The sequence below is a fragment of the Papio anubis genome, chromosome 14 (genome assembly GCF_008728515.1).
Source record: "Papio anubis isolate 15944 chromosome 14, Panubis1.0, whole genome shotgun sequence".
NCBI classification, from domain to species: Eukaryota; Metazoa; Chordata; class Mammalia; order Primates; family Cercopithecidae; genus Papio; species Papio anubis.
In genome coordinates, this window is record NC_044989.1 from 10,426,752 (window position 1) to 10,442,799 (window position 16,048).

Below are 16,048 nucleotides of genomic sequence, written 5' to 3' on the forward strand. Positions count from 1 at the left end.
CAGGAAGGAGTAGCCAAGGAATGTAGTTAAAGAATACCAGGTGCCCCAACAAGATGGTTCAAATTTCAGTTATCTCTGTTCATCAACTGAGTATGTGCATAAAGTGTAACTCCGCTGCGAGCTCTTTAGTCCACAAATCCCTGCGTAAATAATGGGTCACTCTTCTGAAAGCCTGTCAGTGACTGGTCACTGCATTGGCAGTGTGATGCGCAATGAATTTCCTGTTCGGTTCATGCAGACAGGATGCGTGTAACTGTTGCGTTGCTTCTTTAGATACCAAAGACAAACTCTTTACAAAAAAGTACAATTTAGAGAGAACTAATCAACAAGATAAAACTGCAACAACAAAAATGTGAATCAAATGTAAAGAGACTTACATAAGAAAGAGCTGGCTGTGGGAATATAGGGAATGTGGCTGCTGTCGCTGGCTGGCACTCTTTAAGTCTTTAGTGAGGGGAGCATGTAATGGTAAACTTCTCTAAACAAATGAGGAAAACAGTTGTGACACGAAGAAGAAAAGTGTCCCAGTGGAAGTGACGCTGGCAAAGAACTTCACATTAAAGGAACTCTCAGAGACATTTCATAATGTCAAAAGAGCAAAGGATAAAACATCGGAAGCTTATCTAAACTTAGAAAATGAGTATGACAATTTGCTAAGGCAAAGAAAAATGCTGGCTCCATATCAAAAGTTTAGGAGGAGAAAAAAGCACTGTTCCAAGTACTACTGACAAAAGAAAGAAAGAAAACAAAGAAAAAAAAATCACGCTTTATTCCTAATGTTTTAAATTACAATATACTAAAAAGATCCTAGTTTTCCAATTTATAATGGACAGTAAGAGAGTTTTTAATGTTTTGTCAAAAATGTTTAAAGGCATGGAACAACGCTAATTTTCCCTACTGACCATGAAGACTGCTCTGCATGTGTTCAACCTGTAAGGTCATTTCTACCATCCTGCACTACTGTGTATTCTAAATCTTCTCTGGCCGCCCTCAACCTCAACAAAGGTCTACCAAAGAAATGGGGGGAAGGGAAGGGCCGCCCTCAACCTCAACAAAGGTCTACCAAAGAAATGGGGGGAAGGGAAGGGCCGCCCTCAACCTCAACAAAGGTCTACCAAAGAAATGGGGGGAAGGGAAGGGCACTTCTGCATCTTGATAATCACAGGGCCTTATCAAAAGGCTCTGGTATACCATGCCGCACAAAGTAGCAACATTACATTGTAACTTACGTATTCTCATCTCTATCAGATAATAAGGACTCTGAAACCTTAGGGCATGTACACCCAAAGATCACTTCCATTTAGCTTTTACTGTGAAATGACATTACAAAGCTGAAAAGTTACCTCCCTAATCATGCTTAGGCTTGGCTAACAGGAAGATCAGTGTGAATACTCTGAGGAGAGAGTCAACACAGCAGGAAGGACTGGTATTTTAAGCACTTAGACATACATATTCATTTATACACATTGGTGTAACTCAGGAAGGTGCAGAGCCATAGCACACAGACATAAATTCAAATATTAATAAGTTTGAGGAATTATTTCAACATTGGCATATTATTCATGTCATGAAAATGGAAACCTAAAAGTCCTCTATTTACTTGAGAGGCTTCCAGAAATTAAAATTTAAATAACATATTAAAGAATGTAATAAACGAGGATGAGGCGATGCAGGGAGAGGCTAAGGAAGCAGAAGACAGCAAGGGGGAGTCTTGAGTCTGAATTCATTTGGAAATCACAGCTCTAAGAATGCCCATCTCCGGTCCTTGCATGTTACAGATGAAAAAACTGTGACCCAGTGAAGATAAGCAATCACCCAAGATTACACAACCGGTGTGCAAAGAGCTAGGAACAAGATCCTTTAGTTGCAGTCCCTGGGTATTGAAGAGCATGAACAGAAACGAAGACAAAAGGAGCTCACTCATCTTAGATGCACGTACCTGGTTAAAAACCAGAGGACAGAGAAAGAATAAGCTAACAAAAGAAACCTCACGAGGGCACCACACAGCTGGCCCAAAGCTACTAGGTCATCTATCTGAAACCAGAAAAATCTCACCTCTGGACAATACCAACTAAACAAAGTGTGAACTTTTATTTATTTTATGACTGATCTTTGTCTATTTTCACATTTATAAAGGAAAGCAGGTAGAAGTTACACTTCAGCCTGCATATATGCCCTAAAACACCAAGTCTCAATAAAAATCAGTTACTTCTGGAGTTATAAACAAAGAAAAACAATAACCTAAATGTTCAACAATAGAAGGATTGAGTAAATTATAATCAGTTCATAGAACAGAATATGTAGCCATTAAAAATATCTACAAATAATTTTTAACAACATGGGAAATGACCTGAGTTATTTTAAAGAATCAGGATAAACATTTTACACATACAAGACTCTTGCTATTGTAGTTTCTAATTTTGAGACAAATAAGACAGGAAGAAAATTCACTAAAATATTAACGGTGCCTTTCTCTGGTATAAGAATTATAAGGATAGTTTTCTTCTTGATATTCTTTTCTGTTTTCCAGACTTCCCATCTTAAGCATATACTAATCTTATAAGCAGGAAAGAAAAAGTCCTACATGTACTTTTAAAGTAAAAAGAGACAATAAAAAAGATGTAAGTTACTATCAACAAAATGCAGAAACGATTTCCGATACTTTTACATCTTACCTTAACTTTCTTTTTCCATGTAGATTTCTGCTTCTCCTCTTCTTCCTCAATTAATTTAAGTGCCAGCTCTTTGTTAACTTTTGGCAATTTCTAGAAAGAAAATAAAAGCTGATATTTTATTTTATTATAAAACCTAACATATTTACATATTAGCTTAAAGGTTAACAGTTCTGTGAGTATAATCTCATAAATAGGAGATAACTAATTCTTATTTTATTTATTTATTTTTTTGAGACAGAGTCTCACTCTGTCGCCCAGGCTAGAGTGCGGTGGCACGATCTCGGCTCACCACAACCTCCGCCTCCCGGGTTCACGCCATTCTCCTACCTCAGCCTCCTGAGTAGGTGGGACTACAGGCACCCGCCACTATGCTCGGCTAATTTTTTGTATGTTTAGTAGAGACGGGGTTTCACTGTGTTAGCTAGGATGGTCTCGATCTCCTGACCTCGTGATCTGCCTGCCTTGGCCTCCCAAAGTGCTGGGATCATAGGTGTGAGCCATAGGGCCCAGACAACTAATTCTTATTTTTAAAATTTCATTATCCTCATAGTAGGAAATGTAGACAGGTGATGATGCCGGGTGGGCCACATGGCACAAAAACGGCAACCCCAGCTCACTGTTGGGGAACTCGCCCTCATGTCTCTTCCCAGGGCACTGAGAGCCTCTTCCAAGCAAACTGAGAGGCAGTGCAGTGGCTCATGCCTGTAATCTCAGCACTTTGGGAAGCCGAGATGGGAGGCTCGCTTTGGTCCTGAAGTTCAAGACCAGCCTGGGCAACACAGCAAAATCTTGTCTCTACTAAATCTACAAAAAATTAGTTGAAATGGTAGTATGCGCCTGTAGTCCCTAGCTACTTGGGAGGCTGAGGTAGGAAGATCACTTGAGCTCAGGCGGAGGCTGCAGTGAGCTCTGATTGTGCCACTGTACTCTACCGTGGGCAACAAAGCAAGATCCTGTCTCAAAAAACACCAGAAATCTTTTAACAGTCTGGAAAAAGAAAAAAGTACTGAGGGTAAATGCAGAAAACAGTCACTAGTCTTTTACAGTGACAGAGTATGTACGCATACCAGTGTTCAGTTACAAACACTGGTATCATTTGGTGGTTGAAATGAACCAACAGAGGCGGCTGCAGACAGACTGCAAGGCAGGCGAGGGAGCAGGGCCTGCCCTTCCCTGTCTGCGCTGGCACCACACAACAGCAACTCTTTGTCCTGGAAACAACAGATGATCCCACAGCAGTGGTGGATTCCAGTTTGCAGTTTCCAACGCTCCCGGGAACATCCTTGCTATGCCTCAAGGGCCCTGGAACCTGCCTGCGGCCTCTCCTCAGAAGCCTGAGTCCAGCTCCACAGGGCCTCCTCTTCCTATTCCCCAGGCTGCTCCCCAGCCCTGAGCTGGTGGCTACTTCCTGTAGTTCACCACTCTCCTCCATCCTTTAGCAGTTCTGCCTTTTCAGTTCTTGAATACCAAGTTAATCATTCTTTACATTAAATTCTATGTACTCAGACAGCGAGTACAGTTTATGACTGTCGACCATTTCTGATGATCCAAATAGCCTAAGATACGGCCAAAGGTCAGTAAGAAATGGGGATTAGCAAAGCCCTGATACTCCAAAAATCGAAAACACATTTAAAAATGCTATCAGGTTTTTAGTGGAGGTGACAATATCAATCATCCTAGCATTATTTCCCACAGTACAATTACCACAGAGGTCATAATGCTAAAATTGTAAAGAGTTTTTACATCCTCATGACAAACATGACACACTGATGACAAACAAACTATACCAAAAATATTAGCAAAAGACGCAGATTAAAGATGGAAAACCAAGAAAAGAATGGCAGATTTCTTTGGAATAATACACAAAATGAAAATTAAGTACTCTTCTCTGATAAATTCAATGGTAAGTATAATATTTACCTTTAACTGGACTCTCTGTGCACGCGTTTCTTCTATTTTCTGTCGTATTTTATCTTTCCTATATTCTTCATAAGCAAATGGATTTACCATCAGTTTCACCTTTTCAAAATGAAAAAAGTTTTTAAAATAAAAGAATGGTATTTAGTAATATCATTTTCATATACACCATGACAGTTATACCAAAGAACAGGCAGATCCCCTACAAATCCCATGTATGTTTTATGAAAGTGCGAGTAGCGAGGAAATGGCTACAGATTGCTCATTAGTTACCTGAAACATAATAACTGTAGTTTTCTGTTTACCTTGTGATAGAGTCTTATATCCATGAAAAACCCATGCATATATGCCCGGAGGAAAGGAGATCCAATGAGGTGGGTGAGCCCTGGGAAAGGTCAAACAGAAGACAGCAGGTCCTTATGCAATCAATCTTCATTAAAATTCAACAGTTTTTCTTGGACCACAATTTGATTATAATAAGATTTCACTTCAGAGTAAAAATTTGAGGATTAGAATTACTAATCTTCTTTGATATCTATAGAGAACATTCAATCGACTTCAGCAATATCATCCTTATTTATTTTAATGTTATAATACTACACACAAAAATGATGAGAAAGTCCTTATGAACCATGACAAAGAGGATTCTCTTACACCCTCTGAGTGGTCCTCAGATTTTTTATTTCCACCAACCAGTTCAATTTAGAAAATAATACTGTGAATCAACAGTAAGTTGCCAAATTGAAATGAGAAGGGAGTGAGGAGAAACACTGTTATCTCCCACCATTTGCAAAAACAAAGGACACTCACAAAAACAAAGTAGAAAGAACCGTCTTCCAAGAAAGAACAGCTGACAAATTCCTACCACCATATAGAAACATACATACATGCATATTAATACATCACATACGCATTCCTCATCAGGGACTAATGAAAAGTCCACTGCCAGTCAGGATTTGAGAACCCTGCCTCAAACGATACCTTTCAGAGTTTCCCAGTTGTAACAGATTACACTTAGAACTTGTGGTGCTGGTGGTCACAAAAGAACGCTCCGACTATGTCATAGAAATTATTTCTTAATTGCAAATATTGACACAGAAAAAGGCTGAGACTATCTTCAAAATAAGGCCACATGTGATGTAGTCACATGCAGAACATTTATGGTATATGTCAGTGGTCCCCAACCTTTTTGGTACCAGGAACTGGTTTTGTGGAAGACAATTTTTCTACGGATGGGGGGAGGGATGGTTTCAGGATGAAACTGTTCCACCTCAGATCATCAGGCATTAGATTCTTACAAGGAGCACACAACCTAGATCCCTCGCATGTGCAGTTCACACTAGGGTTCACGCTCCTATGAGAATCAAATGTCATGGCTGGCAGGAGGCAGAGCTCAGGCGGTCATGCTCACTTGCCACTCGCCTCCTGCTGTATGGCCCAGTTCCTCATAGGCCACCGACTGGTACGGACGGGTCCATGGCCCAGAGGTTGGGGACCTCTGGTATAAGTGACTATCTTTCTAAGGAAAACATTACTCTAATTTCCAAATTTTAGAAATACCCATCCTTCTATACCTGAAAATCAAGCACTAAGCAAAATCATAAGGTAGTGCAAAATAGTGTATGTTGTAGAACAATATAAAGAGCAAAAATAAATTTAGGATACTCTCATAAAGTAATTCTAAAACTTGATTAGGAAAATACTATTATAGAATTCATTAGGTTAATAAAACTATGGAAAAAAAATAAAAAAATAAATAAAACTATGGGGTTTGAACTTTCACAATGGAGTCTTAAAAAAAGAGGGCTGAGCCTTAATGAAATGTGAATGTATACAACTGCACATGTATATTCTCTAAACCTTCCTCAGGATAAGGGTCTGATTAACCACTACATTATAAAATACATATACCAGTGATTCAAGTAATTTTTTGTTTCCTTTATTAATCTCACAGAATTATTCCAAGTCAGGCCATAAATAAAAACCGAGTGAAGTGCTTTTCACAGTGAAACAATCCTAACCCAAGAATCGGATGCAGCAGCATTTCCTACAGTTAACCCCATGGATCACTAGTCCCAAGAGATCTTCTGAGAAAACAGGGCTCCATGGTCAAGTAAGTTTGGGAAATGTTTCATACTTTCCTCCCGTGTTTGGAGATTTACAATGTATAATGATATTAAAGGCTCTAAGAAGTGAGACAAAGAAATTGATTTAACTGTGTTTAATCTAGCATTTCCCAAATTTATTTGCCACAAATCTCCTAAAATAACAGGGTGCTGAATATTTTCCAAGCATTTTCTGATTCATTCCCCAAGCAACCCTATGGGTAGGGACCAATATTATTCCCATTTTACAGATGAGGAAACCAAGGCTTAAAGAGGCTAACTAAACTGGCCAAGTTGTGCAGATATTAAGTGAGAGAGGTGGGATATAAACCCATGTCAGTCTACCCGTGGTGTCCATGATATCAGCCACTATGCTATCTACCCCAGTCCTTTTTACAGAAGTAATATTCCAAAGAACGCACTGTGGGAAATACCAAGCTATAAGATCTGCTATAGGCCATATCCAGAACAGTCAGAACTTGCAAATCTTCAATATACTAATGTTGCACTAAAAATAATCTTAGGAAGTAAGGGAAGTTCATTACTTACTTCTACTCTTAAGATATCTATTTAGAAGGTTTTATATATTATGGGGAAAAGATAAAGGCTCATTTGACATCAAAAGATATTAGTAATATACATAAAATGCTTTCTAGTATGACTGTCGTTTTGTTGAATATCTATTTCTATAGTTTTAAAAATTAGCAGTACAATTACATTTTAACAAAACATACCTAAACTTATATAACTGCTTTCTTCATCCAAAATAAACCCAGTAAAGAGACTGAAAAAGAACCCAAAATGTACTAAATATAGTAGTTTTTTAAAAATCCACAAAAGAACAATGACCTTTTTTCATTCAATTTAGGAAAGTAGGTGAGTGTGACATAGCATATTATAAAAATTACTCTGGAGACACTTAAGAAGGCACTGCACTAAGAAGGTCCTATTTCATTCAAGTCATTTTTTAAAAGGCTAAACTCAGTTCTTTTTTGGTAGTAACTGACAGAAAGTAATTCTGCCTGGATTAACTGTGCTATGAGATATGGGTTAAAAAGGAAGTTTAATTAATCTAATGGTAACATGATTCTGTTTTCTTTTAATACTCAACTGTTGTTGCACATCTATTTGTTCCAAAGACAACTAAGTTGCCTTGCCTTGTACAGAATGGATCCTCTAAGTTTTCCCACTCTCAGTAACTTCTGCAGTAGCCCGTTGGCAGCAGCAGAACAAGATGAGCACCATCTACTCTAACCTAGAGGAGTGCTAGGCAAGCAGGCCCAACATGTCCTGCAGGGGCTGGGATGGCTGGGGGAGGGGCATAGACTCTGGATTTAAAGCTCAACTCTCAAGTTTACTACGACTGAAACTTCTGGCGACGTACATTTATCTCTTTTTTTTTGGCCTCAGTTTCCTTATCTAATGGAATCATAATAGTACCCAATCCATAGGGATGTGAAGATTAAATGAGTTATGTGTAGAACGCTTAGAATACTGCCTGCACAGACTGAGTGTGGTGGCTCACACCTGTAATCCCAATACTTTGGGAGGCTGAGGTGGATGGATCACCTGAGGCCAGGAGTTCAAGACCAGCCTGGCCAACACGGTGAAACTCTGTCTTACCATACCGCATGGTGGCACACATCTGTAATCCCCGCTACTCAGGAGGTTGAGGCAGGAGAATCACTTAGCCTGGGAGGTGGAGGTTGCAATGAGACAAGATTGGGCCACTGCACTCCAGCCTGGGTGACAGAGCAAGACTATCTCAAAAGAAAAAAAAAAAAAAAGAAAAAGAAAAAGAAAAAAAATACTGCCTGCACATAGTAAGCCCTATCTCATAAGTATTTGCTGTTCTTTCAAGACATTTCTTGGCTTATGACCTTTAAACATAAAGTAACTATTAAGGTTCTTGTAGATCTAAAGTTTCAATGTATCACTTCTACGTTTTAGATTGGGTCTTCTATAATTAAACCTAAAAGGGAGGCAGGAATCATTTACTTGCCGTCTTTGAGGTATTTTCAAAACCTTATTATACTTCAGATAATACTGGGAAAAAAAAAATCACTGCTTTTGTGACAATTTGTTTTCTCTATATAGCTAGTATGCTAAAAGAAATTATTTGCTAAAATAAATTCTCATTTAAAATACAAAAAGGCTTCAGTATGTTAAATTTATTTTAACTTTTCTCTAAGGAGAAAGGTTACAAATCTGGCAATTTATAATATGTTTAATATCTGATTTGGCAGAAAGGGAAGATTTGGGAGATGAGGGAAACATGGCTCAGCCAATTCTCATGTTCAAAACTCAAAAAAAAAGTAGAAATAAAATAATTACATAATATTTTATCACAATTTTTTTTTTACCTAAATTTTCAAGGTCTTTCTTGGTGACAAATTTATAATCATCATAAACTGTGCTTTCTGGATTCTCTTCTAATTCTTCGGTCAAGTTGTCTAAGAAGGAACACCACCGAGGAGCAGGACCTAAAACCTGTTGGTATTTATGAGAAGGTCAGCAAAGGCACAGTTTCCCACACCATCCAAGTCTCAGTCATTTATAACCAAATTGTGTTAAGTATGATTTCTAAATCCTTTTTTCTCTCAGAAGTATTGACAAATAGATGCAATATGGATAATGAACAAGTATATAACAGAAGAGAATAAACAAATCAGTAAATTTTTAGGCTTGTAAGAGAAAACAATCTCAGTCTATGGCACAAAAGTATTAATGAATGTTCTTATATTAGCACTATCAAAATATAGATAAATAATTCAGATACTTATTAACATCCATTCATTCATGTATCACCTCCTTCCTTCAAAATACTACTAGAATTTTACAAAAGCATTATTTGGTATACTAGATTTTTTAGGTTTGCCAAACAAAGGTCTAAAAGAAAAATTACCTTTTTTAAAAACAATATTTATTAGTATTATTATTATTTTGTAGAGGTAGGGTTTTGCCATGTTGCCCAGGTTGGTCTTGAACTCCTGAGTTCAAGCAATCTGCCAGCCTCAGCCACCACACTCGGCCCAAAATTACTTTCTTTTAAGGTTTTTCAACTAATTACTTGACAATTACATTCCATTCTGCATGGTCCACTTCATTTAATTCATTTAACTCATTAAAAACTAAAATTCTAGACTATAATTAATGGCAATATATTGTATTCTTGAAAATCGCTGAGAGTAAATTTTAAATATTCTCATTACAAAAAATGGTAAGTACTATGTGATCTGATGCAAATGTTAATTAGCTCAATTTAGCCATTCCACAACATACACGTTTCAAAACATCACGCTGTACACAACTAATACATATAATTGTTATTTGCCATTTAAAAATAATTAGTTGATTTTTAAAATTTCTGTATAAAGAATTCTTCAAAACTAAATGGGTGACCAAGCTCCATGAGTTATCCCAATGAAAGGCTGAGGAACAAAAGGCTGAACAGAATTATAACCAACTAATAAAATATGAATCATTAAGTTTATAATCCAACTATGAAAAAACATAATCCAACTACTTTCATAAAATACTATGATCGCTTTGTACATTTTTGCTATTTTTACAAACCTTTCCTAACAAAATGCCACACCCACTGAGGTGAATGTATGCCAAAGGAAATCTGCTCAGTCAACAGAGAAGATATGCTAGTGAAATCCTCCCTTAAGCCAGAGGTATTCCGATGAGAGAACACTGGGCTTGGGCAAAATGGAACTTCCAGTGACGACTTAACCTGTTTATTTCAGTAACGATCAAGCATACCGGAAAAAAACCCGGAAATCATAATGGAAATCATTAAATCTAGCTTGAACTTTCTGAAGAAGGAAAGGTAGAAGGAAGAGAGTTATAACAAAGAAAAACAGCCCCTGTTAACACCCTCTTCAAATAAAAAGAAAATGTTAGATATGGCCATAATAATTTAGTTATAATATTTTGCCTGATTAGAAAGAGTGATTCTCTTCACCCCAACACAGCTATGGTACCCATAAACATGAAAACACTCGAGCATAAAGAGTCTTCCACAGAAATTTCATATTAGCGCAATCTACAATTTTTAAAAATAGAAGTAAAGGTTTTTACATACTAAGTGGTTTGACTCCAACCATAAAAGACAAACCTTCAAGAAATGCAAGGCATTTTTTAAAAATTCCATATAGAACACTTTTTTAAAGAACTGCCAAGGTTTTAAGCAATTTTAGTATAGTAGCTTGAAGTCAACAACTAAATGCTACCACATACAAAGAAAGCACTGTGCTAAATTAAAGACACTGACCACAGTCTCCCTGAAGAAGTTTAAAATGCAGCTGAAGCACATGTGTGCACTTGCGTGTGCACATGTACGCACACACAATGTGTGCGCAATGAACTCAGATTGCACACTGAGTCCAAGGGGAAGATGGCTTAAAAAAAAACCAGGGAAGGCTGGGACACCAAATAAGTCTATTTGAAAGGACTTCATGTCGGAAGGAGCACATGAGCAAGCCAGGAAAATCACAGGCATCTTCTGAAGCCGAGAGAGTTGAGGTGTTTGTAACTACAGGGGTATTTGCTTCCAGTGAGTCATAAACCTGCAAATGCAAAGCTCTATCAGATAATGGTGTACTCCCTAAAACAGCAATCTTTTCTTTTCTAGACTAGATCAAAGTATGCTATTATTGCTTTTTTAGAATATAATATCCAAGATATTGTCCTCTGAGGAGAGGAGAGACATCTGTTTTGTTAACTGCTGAATTTTTAGTACCTAGAACAGTGCCTGCCAAATAGTAGGTGCTCAATAACTATGTGATAAATAAATCTATTCATGTATAAAACACATTCGAATTTCATATGCATGAAGTACTAAAACTTAAAGGGTCCTCTGTGGCAAAAGTATTCCTAAATTGGTCTAATATTCCTTATTCAGATAAAAACAAGCAAATACCTCACCATAAGGCTACTGGGTATATGAACACTTCTGGTGAAAGTCAGATCTATCTTGACTCCTATGCAAGGGTACACTGCTACCGAAAGAACATCGAAATAAATTGTTCCACCTTTTTAAACCAACCATAAACATGGGCTTCCAAGACAATAAAAAGATTATACTGTGTGCACTGACTTTTGGAGGTGAGGGGAAGGAATACTAAAACAGTCTAGATGTGAATTTACTTTCATATAGCCCTCTTTTATAATGTTTCACAACATTCTTTCTGATTATCTAGATTTTAATGGAAGTGGTTTAAATTGCCTGTCAGGGGACACGTCTAGTTATGGCAAATAATCTCCGCAATCAGATTCATGGCCATTAACTTTTCTAGGAAAAAATATTTCCATCAAAAACAAAATTAAATCTAGTAGTTGACCTTATTAATCACATTTCCTGAGTTCCTTTTCAGAGAAAAAAACATCAAAACCACCATAACAAAGTTGAAATGACTGATTTACACTGGTATAAACTGCAGGTTTTATCCACATTAGACCTTTCCTCAGAGGCCTACCATTAAGTTTCAAAACAGTGGCCGGCTTGGCCGATAAGGAAGGCTCAACCACAGGCACGTCATACTCTCTGATGTAGCTACAATGACCACAATGTCAATGTGTAAAATGTCTTTGTTGCCTTCACAGCCATAAAATATGTTAAACCTCAACTAACCCTTTAAAATATATTAATTTACTTTCTAAATTCCACATTTTACAACTTGAGGAAAACATCCTTTTTAGCCATATCTGGACTATCACTACTACCTCAAACTTTCCAGTTTTCTGTCCTGCTGTTACATTGCTGTATTCTATGTTTCGGTCACACCATGTTGCCCATGCTGTGGTCAATTTACAAGCCTTTCTTTTTTTCTTTTTATTTTTTTAGAGACAGGTTCTTGCTGTGTTGCCTAGGCTGGTCTTGAAACCCTGAGTTCAAGAGAGCCTTCAGAATAGCTAGAATTACAGGCACTGGCACTGTGCCCAGCAAATATTTCTTCAACTCACAGGTCAGTATTAACAAAAGTAGAAAATTGAAAACTGATTCATCAGATTGCTAGAAAGGGACAATGCGGCTCCCTTAGTAACTTTAATGATAATCATATCAACCAATCTAAATGGAAATACTTGATTCTCCAAAACATGAAAGAATCTTTATGTACCAACATGCTACAAGAAGGCTGCAACTCAAATGCAGCAAAGTATCTGCTTGTGCCAATCTATTTGAGCAGAAGAACCAATTTTAAAGGACATGAAAATACATGCCATGTGCCCAAGATGATCACTGCTTCTATGATTACAATCTGTCTTTAAGATGCTAATTATAAAACTCAAAATTCTCATATATTTCTGTAAAGGACTACAAGCGGGGAGGAGAAAGGGTGAATACTAAAAATCTTAGGGGCTGGGTGCAATGGCTCACGCCTAATCTCAGCACTTTGGAAGGCCAAGGCAAGAGGACTTCCTGAGCCCAGGAGTTCAAGGCAGCCTGGGCAACACAGTGAGATCCTATCTCTACAAAAATACATATTGTTGGCCAGGCGCAGTGGCTCACACCTGTAATCCCAGCACTTTGGGAGGCTGAGGCGGGCAGATGGCCTGAGGTCAGGAGTTCGAGACCAGCCTGGCCAACACGGTGAAACCCCATCTCTACTAAAGATACAAAAATTAGCCAGACGTGGTGGCGCATGCCTGTATCCCAGCTACTCAGGAGACTGAGGCATGAGAATTGCTTGAACCCGGGAGGTGGAGGTTGCAATGAGCCAAGATTGTGCCACTGCATTCCAGCCTGGGTGACAGAATTAGACCCTGTTTCAAAAAAACAAAAAACAAAAAACAAAAAAACAGATTGTCAAAATCAGCTGGGCATGATGGCATGTACCTGCAGTCCCAACTATTATCCCCGGAGGGTGAGATGGGAGGATTCCTTAAGCCCAGGATCTGGAGGCAGCAGTGAGCTATGATGGTGCCACTGCCCTTCAGCCTGGGCAACACAGTGAGACCCTGTCTTGAAGAACAATACAAATAAAAATAAACTCTTAGGGAGCTGAAAGAGGATACTCCTTCCCTCACTCTACTTTAGAAAAATCACTGTGCTACATCCCAAAGCTGTGCTGAGACAAAATAAAAGACTGAGGATTACCAGATAAATGGTTTTAACAGATCAAGGGTGATTAAAACAACAACAAAGTACTATTAATATTACAGACAAAGAACCAAAGTCTACTAACCCAATACAAATGCCATCATTTTTTTCTGCTTGCTTATAATGCTACTGAGTATGACAAAGCATTTCATTATCTAATGTACTATTAATGGAACAAACAAGAAAATAACTGATAACACAGAACAGCCATTAAATCTGAAATTATCTTTTTTCAGAAATTTTTGTTTTCTTTGAGACACAGTCTCCATCTGTATCCCAAGCTGGAGTGCAGTGGCGTGATTTAGGCTCACTGCGACCTCTGCCTCCCAGGTTCAAGCGATTATCATACCTCAGCCTCCTGAGTAGCTGAGATTACAGGCACTCACCACCACACCCAGCTAAATTTTTGTATTTTTAGTAGAGATGGGGTTTCACCATGTTGGCCAGGCTGGTCTCGAACTCCTGACCTCAGGTGATCTGCCCATCTTGGCCTCCCAAAGTGCTGGGATTTCAAGAGCGCCCAGCCTAGAAATATTCTTTTACAATCCTGGGCAATGTAGTGAGGCTTTGTCTCTACACAAAAATTAAAAATATGAAAAAATTAACCAGGTATGGTGGCATGTGCCTGTGATTCCAGCTATTCCGGAGGCTGAGGTGGGAGGATCACTTGAGGTTGAGCTGCAGTAAGCCATGATCACGCCACTGCATTCCAGCCTGGGCAACGGAGTGAGATCCTGTTTAAAAAAAAAAAAAAAAGAGACAGAAAGAAGACCAGAGAAGACCAGATAAGACAAGACAAGAGAGAAAGAAAAAGAATCATATGGAAAAAGGACCTAAGTATATTATTGTAATTTCAGGAATAAAACTGAAACCATTAAACGTAACGAGATAGATTTTAATTCAATTTTTATTCATCACATATTTATTAAATTCCATATTTATTATGTTCCAGGTACAGTATACTCTATAAAAATAGGTAGTAGAATGAAACCCAAAAGGAACAGAGTTGTTTCAAATATAGCAATACTTATGTGGAAGGACTAAATGATTCTTAATTTCTTCAACTTCATTCATTCATTCAAAAAGTTAACTGAGCATCTGGTAAAAGTTAAGTGCTAAAGTCAAACATAAGTATGGAAAACAATCAAGTACAATACAATGGGATTAGTGCCAAAACAGAAATTTTTAAAAGGTTCTAGGAAGCCCTTTATCTGCTGAGGCCGATCAAGATAGCTTTGCAAGGGGGAATTGAGCAAGACCCTGAACAACTGAGAGGCTGTGGTTTCATAGTCAGTAAAGATTAACTGCCACACTAAACAGTTAGAATGTAATGCTACATAAAATTTATATATTTAACTGGTTGATTACACAGAAGATGTTTAGTTAGGAGAACTGTCATTTTTACCTTTTAGTGATCTTATACTATTACAATCCTAGAAATTCAATTTAAACTTTTATGTTATGATGACACTATTAAATCAAACAGGTAAGAACCACATTTATTGACTAGCAGGAACAGGGAGTTTGAATATAAAAGTTTTTTTACCACCTAGCAACTATATCAAGTATCTAGTTATTTTACTATAGAACTGTTTTGAGGACACTCTAAAAATAGATATAAATATCAGTTCTGGAACTGGAACAATAATAAAAACAATAATAGCACTAGCAACCCACACTCTAAGAGGTAGACGGTTTTAACCCCCATTAGAATTTTTTTTTTTTTTGAGATGGAGTCTCACTCTGTCACTCAGGCTGGAGTGAGGTGGCGCAATCTCGGCTCACTGCAACCTTCGCCTCCCGGGTTCAAGTGATTCTCCTGCCTCAGTCTCCCTAGTAGCTGGGACTACAGGCGTGCACTACCACGCCCAGCTAATTTTTGTATTTTTAGTAGAGATGGGATTTCACCACGTTGGCCAGGCTGGTACTGAACTCCTGATCTTGGGTGATCCGCCCACCTCGGCCTCCTAAAGTGCTGGGATTATAGACATGAGCCAGAGCGCCCAGCCCCCTATTAGAATTTAAATCCAGGTCTAACCACAAATCTGTTACCCTTACTGTGAGGCCATGATTCTTTTTGGGAAACAGGATCTTGCTATTGCCCAGGCTGGAGTGCAGTAGTATGACCGTAGCTCACTGCAGTGAGGCCCTGGTTCTTTATCAGAAACAACTGGGGCCAGGGTTTGAAACAAATAACGTTTTGCATTTTAAAAAAGTAATACCGTATGTATGCTGTATATAAC

At 38.1% G+C, this 16,048-nt stretch overlaps 1 protein-coding gene across 4 annotated transcripts in view; it reads right to left on the reverse strand.

Moving 5' to 3' along the window:
- The window catches only part of NOL10 (nucleolar protein 10), a 116,352-nt gene that overhangs the window by 27,198 nt on the left and 73,106 nt on the right, over nucleotides 1-16,048 (reverse strand). For all 4 annotated transcript variants that reach the window (XM_017947280.2, XM_003908272.5, XM_003908274.5 and 1 more), the window contains 4 exons: nucleotides 9,061-9,187; nucleotides 4,898-4,977; nucleotides 4,596-4,694; nucleotides 2,676-2,765 (listed from right to left, as the gene is read on the reverse strand). In XM_017947280.2, the coding sequence (XP_017802769.1) occupies nucleotides 2,676-2,765; nucleotides 4,596-4,694; nucleotides 4,898-4,977; nucleotides 9,061-9,187 (396 nt within the window). The remainder of the gene's footprint in view (nucleotides 1-2,675; nucleotides 2,766-4,595; nucleotides 4,695-4,897; nucleotides 4,978-9,060; nucleotides 9,188-16,048) is intronic.